This window comes from Mirounga leonina, unplaced genomic scaffold, assembly GCF_011800145.1.
Source record: "Mirounga leonina isolate KUSES-001 unplaced genomic scaffold, KU_Mleo_1.0 Mir_173, whole genome shotgun sequence".
Taxonomy (NCBI): domain Eukaryota; kingdom Metazoa; phylum Chordata; class Mammalia; order Carnivora; family Phocidae; genus Mirounga; species Mirounga leonina.
In genome coordinates this window covers 73,201,941-73,212,973 of record NW_023270447.1, presented here as the reverse complement: position 1 = coordinate 73,212,973, position 11,033 = coordinate 73,201,941, and the positions used below count along the sequence as shown (strand labels likewise).

The 11,033-nt window shown below is 47.3% G+C and overlaps 1 protein-coding gene across 1 annotated transcript in view; it reads right to left on the bottom strand.

Moving 5' to 3' along the window:
• Positions 1–7,284, bottom strand: part of PTAFR (platelet activating factor receptor) — a 42,032-nt gene extending 34,748 nt beyond the window's left edge. Inside the window, exon 1 of the mRNA XM_035019347.1 lies at positions 6,119–7,284. Coding sequence (XP_034875238.1) covers positions 6,119–6,191 — 73 coding nt within the window. The 5' untranslated portion in view covers positions 6,192–7,284. The remainder of the gene's footprint in view (positions 1–6,118) is intronic.
• Positions 7,285–11,033: the final 3,749 nt, after the last annotated feature.

The following is an 11,033-nucleotide window of genomic DNA, read 5'->3' as shown; positions in this document are numbered from 1 at the left end:
AAAGAAAGAAAGAAAGAAAGAAAGAAAGAAAGAAAGAAAGAAAGAAAAAGAAAGGAAGAAAGGGAGGGAGGGAGGGAGGAAGGAAGGAAGAAAGGAAGGAATAAAGAACAAGGTCCTGTAAGACTTGACCTCAGCTCCTACTTCTTTTCCCCACCTTTTAGTCACACTGACCCTCCTCCTCTGCCTCAACACATTGGGCACGCTCCTGCCTCGAGCTTTTGCACCTGCTGTGCTCTCTGCCTGGAACATTCTTCCCCAGACACTCAGAGTTACTTACTCAAATGCCACTTTCTCAGTGAGGACTTTCCCAATAACCCTAATAAATTACAGCCATCTCCCAGCATGCTCTAGGCCCCTACCTTGCTTTATTTTTCTCCACAGCACTTACCGAACACACCATACCATATATTTTAGTTATTCACTTTGCTCGTTATCTGTCTTCCAACTAAATTGTAAGTTCCTTGAGAGCAGGAATTCATTTGTTTGTTTATTACTGTATCCCATTATCTTAGAACACTGCCTGGCACATTGCAAGTGCTCCTCGATAAAGCTTATTGGATGAATGAATGAGGTTAGAGAGAGGAAGTGACCTATCCAAGGTATCATGGCTGGTCGGTGGCAGAGCTGGAATTAGGACCCAGATTCCCTAAATGCTAGTTCAGTCCTACACAGCTGTCTTAAAGGTTTTGTTAGCTTCTTTCTGTTCTCTCAATCTGTCCTTCCCACAGAGTAATGCAGACACCTCGCTTCTGTGAGCAGTCTTCTCCTCACCTGTAATGGAGGCTAATGCGGGAGGAAGAATCTCACGGGGAAAAGAGCATGGGTGTTAGAATCAGGGACACTAGAGTTCACAACTTGACTGCCGTCAGCTCTCTGTGCGAACTTGGAAAAACCAAGTTATCTCTTCAAGCTTCAGTTTCCTCATCTGCAAGCTGGGAATAATCATGAGTATCTCACTCTGTTGTGAAGAATATGAAATTTTTTAAAAAGGTTATGAAGATTGAAAGCACAGGCAAAACTATCATTTTCACAGGCAATGTGATTGTTTGCATGGACGAATTATTAGAACCAACAAAAACTGTCCACAAGATTTCTGAACATAAAATCAATATATAAAAATCAATCATGTTCTTATAAATAAACAATAAACATAAAACATCATTTTTTTTTAAGTAGGCTCCACACCAGCATGGAGCCCAATGTGGGGCTTGAACTCACAACCCTGAGATCACGACCTGAGCTGAGATCAAGAGTCAGACACTCAACTGACTGAGCCACCCAAGTGCCCCCATAAAATGTCATTTTTAAGAAAACACAATTTATATTAGCAAGAAGCCTATCTTGGCAATTCTTTGCTTTTGGCCAAAGATGTGCAAGATCTTGATGGAGGAAATTATAAAATCATTGAAAAGTAAGTAAATAAGTAGTTGAACAGATAGATGTAATATATTCATGCCTGGGACTGCCAATATCATAAAGATATAAATTCTTAATTTAATCTATAAATTCAGTGCCCGTCCAATCAAAATCTCAATTGACTAGATGGCAAGGATCCTTTCACAATGTATCCATATATCAAATCACTATTATGTACACTTTATTTTTTTAAGATTTTATTTATTTATTCGAGAGAGAGAGAGAGGTGGGAGGAGCAGTGGGAGAGGAACAAGCAGACTCCCCACTCAGCACCAAGCCCAATGTAGGGCTTGATCTCAGGATCCTGAGATCATGACCTGAGCCGAAACCAAGAGCTGGATGCTTAACTGACTGAGCCACCCAGGCGCCTCTCCATGATGTACACCTTAAATATCTTATAATTGTATTTGTCAGTTATGTCTCACTAGAGATGGAGGAAGAAAAAAAGAAATAGCATACGTAAAACACTTGAAAAAAAAATCTCAATAGAGTTCTTAAGAAACATTACAACGGATTCTAAAATTCCAAATGGAAAAGTAAAGACTCAAGACTAGCTAAGAAACGTTTGAAGAACAAGAACATATGAACAATAAGGACAAATGATAAGACTTTCCCTATCATGACAAGTCTTATTATAAAGTTACAGTATTATGACAGGCTGGTATTAACAGAGGGATGAACAATAGTCCGAAGAAACAGAATAGAGATCCCAGAAATAGCACGCATATGGAAACTTGATACCTATGACAGAGTTACCATTACGGATCAATAAAAGAAGAGTAAATATTGGTGTAAATCATTGGCTATTCATTAGGGGGAAAATAATAATAAAATTAGGTCGCCACCTCACACTATGTCCAGAATTAAATTCTAACTGGCATAAAGACCTAACTATGGAAAAGCAAAATACAAAGAGTTTTGGAAGAAAATAGAGGACAATATCTTTATGATATAAGGGCAGGGGAAATTTTCTAAAATTAAGACATAGAAATTATAAATAACAAAGAAAAGTGGGATAAATTTGACCACATAGGTTTAAAATTGTATACATCAAAAGATGTGATAAAAAGAGGAAGAGACAAGTCACAGACCAGGAGAAAAATATCTGCAACCCATATACCAAAGAATTTGCAAACATAACATATTTCTTTAAGATTTTACTTATATATTTGAGAGAGAGAGAGAGCATGAGAGGGGGGAGGGTCAGAGGGAGAAGCAGACTCCCCACTGAGTGGAGAGCCCAATGTGGGGCTCAATCCTGGGATCCCGGGATTATAACCTGAGTGGAAGGCAGACACTTAACTGTCTGAGCCACCCAGGCACCCCTTCAAGCATAATATAATATAAATTCCTTCAAGTCAATAACTTAGAGACAAGACCAATAGAAAAATGGGTCAAAGGGGTGACTGGGTGGCCCAGCCGTTAAGCGTCTGCCTTCAGCTCAGGTCATGATCCCAGGGTCCTGGGATTGAGCCCCTCATTGGGCTCCCTGCTCGGCGGGAAGCCTGCTTCTCCCTCTCCCACTCCCCCTGCTTGTATTCCCTCTCTTGCTGTGTCTCTGTCAAATAAATAAAATCTTTAAAAGAAAAGAAAAGAAAAATGGGTCAAGAAAGGAGTAAGCAATTCACAGAAGAAAAAGCCTAAATGGCTAAGAAACATAAAAATCTGACCAACATTTCGGGAAATCAGGAGTTCAAACTAAAACAACCAACCACCAGATTGGAAAAAATTAAAGTCTGGCAATTCCAAGTATTGGGGAAGATGTAGAACAATGGAAATTGTTATCACACTACTAAAAAGATAATACAAATGGCACCACCATTTTGGAAATTAATTTCATAATAAAACTGAAAATGTGCACATCCTTTCTAGGTACACACCAGAAATATTAGTATCTCCTTGGATACAAGGAAACATACATTTGTATGTTTCTGCAATGTAATCCTATGCATATGTTAAAATGAACAGTAAACATAATGCTAAATGAAGAAAGTAAGTTGCAGAGGGATAAACACAGCACGATACTATTTCTTAAAACTTGATTTCTGTCGGCGGACACAATACATATGCATCGATATAGAAATACAAATTCAGGGTATGATTAGCTCTGGGGAGAGAGGGAGGGGGCAGGACTGGTGAGGTACACAGAAGGCTTCTACTACACCTGTAGGTTCTGTTTAATCGGTGGTGGGTACACAGGCATTTGTCATATGTATATATACAAGTCAAGAGACACGCCACATCATATATCGAGATTTACTGGAAAGTTACAGTAATTAAGTCAGATAGTGTAAGCACAAGGATAGACAAATAGTGCAAACGGACAGACTAGAGCAAGATTCACTGGAGGAGGGGGGATTACCACAAAACCAGAGGCCCCTGAGAGCCAAAAAGTAACTTGGGCAGTAGGTTCTTTCCGAGACCCCTCTCTGAGATACCAGCCCCAATGCCTGGCAGTCCGGAACCTTCTCTTCCTCCTTACCACAACCTCAGCTTCTCTCCCTGACTCTCTCTGGCTCATGCGCTCTCTCTCTCTCTCACTCATCCTCCCTCAAACTTTGGAAGTTTGAATCCCCACTCTGCCACTCAACAGCCAAGCCACCTGAGCCTCAGACTCTTCATCTGTAGAGTAAGGACAGCACCACCAACCTCACAACGAGATTAGGTCTGTAGAGGACAGTGCGTCGCAGCTAGTCCCCATTCTCCTCTCTCCTCTTCCTCTTCTCCCACACCCTCTCCCTCCCCTGGTCAGGCTGAGTCCCCACCTGCTCCCTCTCCAGCCTGGGCCCACCTGCAACAGCAACCTGCTCCCCTCCCCGAGCTTGTAAGAGGGCCACCTCATCATGCACAGAAGGAAGCCTCGGGGATGTGGCCAGGGCTATTGAACTTTTAACTGGCTTATTTGCTACCTCTTTAAACAATAAAAAAATTAATTAAATATTAATTAAAGAGGGGGCGCCTGGGTGGCTCAGTGGCTTAAGCATCCAACTCTTGATTTTGGCTTAAGTCATGATCTCACGGTCATAAGTTCGAGCCCCGTATCAGGCTCTGCACTAGGCATGGAGTCTGCCTAAGATTCTCTCCCTCTCCCTCTGACCCTCTCCCTCCCCCTAAAAAAATAATAATAATAATAAATTAAAGAGAGGTGGACTCTGGGGTCAAATTTACCTATGTCTAGATCCCACTGCTGTCTCTTGTCTGTGGATATTGGGCAAGTTTCTTAACCTCTCTAAGCCTACATCAAAACATAGCTATAAAATGAGGATAGCAGTACCTACTTCATAAAGGTGGTGTGTCGTTAAATAAGATAATGCTTGGGCGCCTGGGTGGCTCAGTTGGTTAAGCGACTGCCTTCGGCTCAGGTCATGATCCTGGAGTCTCGGGATCGAGTCCCGCATCGGGCTCCCTGCTCGGCGGGGAGTCTGCTTCTCCCTCTCCCGCTCCCCCCTCTTGTGCTCTTTCTCTCTCTCACTCTCTCTCTCAAATAAATAAATAAAATCTTTAAAAAAATATATATATAATGCTTGTACAAGCATGGAGCATGATCTCTGGCCCACAGCAGTCACGCGATGAATGTTAGCCAGCTTTTTTTATTCCCAGCCTGAGCTGAGTCCTGGGGCCATTCAGAAGTAGCAGTCAGACAGCTAGGTCAGTGGCATCTCCCATCATGCCCCATGCTGTGGCCAGGACCCCTAGCACTTCTTCTGGCCGCCCCCCGACACACAAGCAGGACCCCAGCCCCTGCCCCAGCTGAGCAGTAGCACCCAAAGATTTGGGAACGAGTTTGGGGGTGAGGAGAGTTCCTGTGATATGTACCTGTGGTTGCCATGCGTGTGTGTGTGTAGGACGGATGTTTGTGGGGTCTATGTGGAGTAGGTTTGTCTGCAGCAAGTGAGCAGAGGGTCTTTCATGTCTGGGTTGCTGTGTCCTGCAAGGGTTTATGTGTCGTGTCCGCCAGCGCTGTTGTACGTGTCGTATGTCTGTGAAGATGTGTGTTTCATCCCGTGGGTGACAACATGCATCACATGAGGGGACAGCGTGTCCACTGCGACAGTTTGTGTATTGTTTGTAGTGAAGGGTCATGGGTTCTATCAGTAGCTGTCAAGGGTCTGTTGTGTGTTATGCACTTGTGAAGGGCCATGAACTATGTCCGTGGGTGATGAGGGTGTGTTCTGTGCGCTGTGTGTGAATGCTCTGTGAGGAGTGAAAGGATGTGTGATGGTTAAATGGGATCCGGTTCCCATTTGTTAAATGTTTGTGAGGAGTGAAAGGATGTGTGATGGTTAAATGGGATCCGGTTCCCATTTGTTAAATGGCTGTGAGGAGTGAAAGGATGTGTGATGGTTAAATGGGATCTGGTTCCCATTTGTTAAATGGCTGTGAGGAGTGAAAGGATGTGTGATGGTTAAATGGGATCTGGTTCCCATTTGTTAAATGGCTGTGAGGAGTGAAAGGATGTGTGATGGTTAAATGGGATCCAGTTCCCATTTGTTAAATGTCTGTGAGGAGTGAAAGGACGTGTGCTGTGTCTGTGGTGACCGAGGAGGGTTGTGTGTCTATGGGGGTGTGCTGGTGGGAGGAAAGTCAGACAGAACCCAGCTCTGGGGGCCCCTCCAGGGCCTGAACAGCCTTAAGGATTCTACGGAGCAGCTACACAAAGCACCCAAACCTGACCCTCTTACCCAGGCCACCAGACTCTTACCTGAGAAACAGCAGGAACAGTGGTCTAAAGAGTGGCAACAGGCTGAGGGAGAGATGGGGGCCACTGAGAGCATGTTTCCTGGTCAGCTTCTCAAAGAACTCAGGAACTGGGGCAGAGAATAGGAAGGAAGCAGAAGGCAGGCCCAGACTTAGGTGTGTGACTCACTTTACGCTCCAATCCCCATTCAACAGCCAAATAAAGAATTAGGGGAGGCCTGCCTGCAGGCTCTGCAGGAAGACAAGGAAGCCAGGTCCCTGGGTGGGGCCCCCACCCTGAAGTCACTGGGAATATCCACATCTAGCCAAGGAGTCTCTCTGCATGTCAGCTCAGCCACCAACACTGGGCTGGTCCGTCTGATACGGAGCCTCTCTTTCGGTAAGGGTTGGGCTTAGGCTGACAGAGGAACTGGGTCCCTTGTCTGAGGGAGAGATGAGCCCTGACCTAGAGAAGGTCCTAAACCTGCCCAGGAGCCCCCAGTCTGAGGTGGGGTGTGGACACAGCCCTGTCATCAGGAGCCCGAGTTTCAGTGGTCACAGCCCCAACTCCAGTGAGCCCCAAGCTGATGGAACAGACCAAAAGCTGCTCTCAGAAGATACCCTTCTCACAGCCGGCCTTGCCCACAGGAAGCCACGGTACAATAGGTGTGACGTAGACTGCCCACAGATGCCCCCAACCAGGGAGGAGGCAGCCTTGCCCTCAGGGATGCCCAGTCTGTTGGAAAAGAGGAAATTCTGCCTTATGAATCCACCCCGCTGAGGGAGAGACATAGCCATCGCCGCCCTCGTGAGCTGCCAGTCGGAAGGAGAAGACGGATCCTTGCTCTGAGGAGTCCCTAGTCTGACCAAGGCCAAAGACCATAGTTCTGTCAAAAGCCTAGAACTGCCCCAACCCTGTGGGCTCTGTGCTGAAAGTTACTCTTTGTCTCCACCTCACCCTCACCAAAATATCTGATTGGCCTTAGCAGGAAGCAAAGTGTCAGGGCACAGACAAAAGCAAATTAGGCCATTGCACAGGTGGACACTCTCAAATGCCAACTCTAAGAATCCACTAGCCCAGGGTTTGACCACTGCCTCTGGTCTTCAACCCAAGCCCTCTAGTGAGCGTCTCCGAGCCTGTTTCCTGGGTGATAGCCACACATACTCTCTACTTTACACCTAGCATGATGCCTGGCCTATAACAAGAACTCAGTAGGGGCGCCTGGGTGGCTCAGTCGGTTAAGCATCTGACTTGATTTCGGCTCAGGTCATGATCCCAGGGTCCTGGGATCGAGCCCCGCGTCGGGCTCCCTGCTCCGCGGGAGGCCTGCTTCTCCCTCTCCCTCTGCCGCTCCCCCTGCTTGTGCTCTCTCTCTCTCTGTCAAATAAATAAATAAAATCTTAAAAAAAAAAAAAAAAGAACTCAGTAAATGAAAATCACTTTATTTACCCAAGTTCCTACCTGTGTCCCCAAACTGGACATCAAATCCTTTCTCCACATCAGACTCAGTTTGAAGAACGTATTAAAAATGAAGGTTTAAACAAAAGCAGCTTCTCAGATCCCACTTTAAGAAATTCTGATCCAGCAGTGTTGGTGATGGGGCCCAGGAAATGAATTTTTAGCAAGCACCCATTGATTCCAAGGTGAACAGCCCATTTTGCAGAGCAGGCTTGGAGGGACTACGGAGGAAGCCAGGGACGGGGCAGGCAGTTCCGGTACCCAAAGGCACTTTCGAGCTATGCTTACCTACTCCCCACCAAGCCACAGGTAGAGGGCCAGGGTATTGGCATCCCTGGCAGAACCCCAAGTTCTACCCATCCACCACCTCACGGTGGACTTTTTTTTTCTTTCTTTTTTTTTTTTTGACTTCTGTATTTATTTTTTTCTTCCAAGTTTTTATTTAAATTCCGGTTAGTCAACAGAGTGTAATATGAGTTTCAGGTGTAGGATTTAGTGATTCACCACTTATACACAACGCCCAGTGCTCATCACACGTGACCTCCTGAATACCCATCACCCATCTAGTCCATCCCCCGCCCACCTCCCCTCCAGCACCCCTCAGTGTGTTCTTTATCGTTAAGAGTCTGTTTTATGGTTCGCCTCTTTTCTTCCCCCGTGTTCATATGTTACGTTTCTTAAATTCCACATGTGGGTGAAATCATATGCTATTTGTCTTTCTCTGGACTGGCTGTTCTTGCCTGATGTCCCGGCGCTGGCAGAGTTAACCTGGGAGCCTCTTGAAGACCCAGGTGTCTGTCTCCCCAGCTCTGAATCCTCAGTGGTAATCTTCATGGAGCCCAGAGACTGTCTTTTCACCAGGTTTCCCAGGTGTGCTCCATTCTCTGCTCTTTCACCGGATCCTTGAGGTAGCCACGCTGGAGGAGGGCTAGGGAGGACTGCTCACTGTGCACCACGCTGGGCCAGGATCCGGTTTCCCTGATCTCCTTAACTCCCTGGGCAACAGGTTGAAGAGAAAAGGAAGCAGAGGCTCAGAGAAGTTTTAAGGCTACAGACTGGCACCAGATGCAGGTCTGCTGCCTCCACTTATAAGCTTTGTTCTTCTTACAATACACAGAAACGCACCAGACTTCGTAGAACAGGAATGGACAAAGTATTTTTACCCTCCTTTTACCAAAGAGGAAGAAGTTAAAGCCGTGAAAGGGGAAATGATGTGCCAGGATTTGCAAAGCTACTGAGTGGAAGAGCAGATACTTGGTAAGGTGACTCGAAGCCCTTTCTGAGCTCATGCCTCATTACTCAGGTCAGACAGCCCCATGCTCCCCGAGTCCACGGGGAGAAGTAGGGACAACCTCCAGCAAGGGGGCAGCTGAACTAGATGTGCCGGGATGGATGGGGGTGGGGCTGAGGGAGAGGGAGGAAATGGAGAGGGGCAAATCCTGCTTCACTTCTGCCCTCCTCCACCCTAGGTGCAGGCCCAGACTCATCCACAGCCTCCCACGCTTACTCCTACCTCTGCCAGGGTCCTAACGAAGCAAGAGAGGCTAGAAGGTGGCGCCTGGCTGAGAGCCACAGCCTGGGATGGGATGGGGTGGGGTGGGAGGGTTTGGGTGACTGGGCTGCCAAAGGCAATGACTGATGCTTTAGGTGGTCGCACCTCTTTCTAAAGGTACTGTTCCCACTCTACCCATGAGGAAGCTGAGGCTGAGCTGAACCCGCATGGCAGGATTCTAACCCTCCCTGTCTGGCTGCTTCCGTTTCACCTCTGCCCATGGTGGTCAGCAGCGAGCCGCACAGGGGGAGAGGTGGGGGCAGTGGCTATCTGCTCCATTATTCACGGCAAACCACAGGAAGGAGAGAAGTGCTCACTCAGCCTGTCATTCTCTCTGGGCCCTGGCGCTCCTCCAGTGAGTCTTTCCTGCCCAAAGAGCCCCTTCAGCTGCTCACAAATGAAGAGTCTGGAGAAGCTGCCACAGCCACAGCCCTGCTTTGGAGACATCTTGGCTCACGCGGCCTCAATTCAATGCCCAAAGCACGCCCCTCTCCTAGGTGGGTCATTACTGAAACAATTGCTCTGAATTGTTTCAAGCCCTCTAGTGAGCGTCTCCGAGCCTGTTTCCTGGGTGATAGCCACACATACTCTCTACTTTACACCTAGCATGATGCCTGGCCTATAACAAGAACTCAGTAGGGGCGCCTGGGTGGCTCAGTCGGTTAAGCATCTGACTTGATTTCAGCTCAGGTCATGATCCCAGGGTCCTGGGATCGAGCCCCGCGTCGGGCTCCCTGGTACACAGCGACCATGTGCCAGAAAGGTAATGGGCAGGCTTTAGTCCATCTGGGAACGTAGGACGTCATGGTTGAAACCCAAATTCCTTAGTAGGACTTTCTGAGGTCCCTGGCCTCACGTCAGCCCGCTTCTATGCTTCTAAGCACGGCTTCAGTTCCTGCTGGCTCTCCGCACACTGTTCCCTCATTCCTCAAGTCCCACCCCACCTGCACCAGACGCATAGTGGTCCTCGCAGTCCATCTCCCTCTCTTCCTTCCTTGCCAAAACTTTACTGGAAAGAGTAGGTGCCCGGTCCTGAGGGGCAAGTCCTGGTCTGTGGCCTGCCCATTCTCCCTTGCCGTTTTCCCAGATTTACAGTTGGAGGTGGCCATCTTTGGGGGAAATTTTTGATGAGACTCATCTTCTAGAGAATGCCATCTTCGGGGGAAAATTTTGCTTCCTGGATGACTTCTTTCTGCTTGGCGATTGGTATGTGGTGTGGCGCGGCCACAACCTTCTATGAGATTCTACAAGGATTAAATGACAAGCCTGCTGAGAATGGAGAAGCACAGGAAGAGCCTTGCTCCTTGGTAGCACTGTGGGGCGGGCCCACGACCAAGACCTGAAACTGCCTGCCAGCAGACTTCCCCTCCTTGTTTATGCTATTTACTCCACGCAGCTGGAAACATTCCTAACCGATGCATCAGACACATCTCTTCTGGGGTGCCTGGGGGGGGCCTGTCAGCTAAGTGTCTGCCCACCCTCTGTGCTCGGATTCATCTGCAGTGTCGACTGCTTAGCTGCACTTGGAAGGACAGTAAGACACCCAAGCTTCTGTCCCCTCCCATAGAGAAGCAACTCAAACGTGCAGCGTCTCAATACAAGACAGTGTGCCTTTGTGATTACCGTACCTCTTTCCTTATCCATAAAACACTGCATCAGGTCTACTTACAAGTCACCCAGTTTCTCCTATCTTCACATTTTAGGTGCCATCTTTCTATTTTCCACCTTGTATCCCACCCAGGAGCTGATCCTGTCTCTCACAGCCAGCAGGACATTTGAGAATATACCATAAGCTGGGTGCTCTCACACATTATTTCATTTAATCCTTGAAATAATCAGGATCTTCATTTTACACATAATAGGATATTAGCAACAGCCTCTGAGCACCGTAACAGTAAACGTATATATGCCATGGCTAATCCTCCCTCA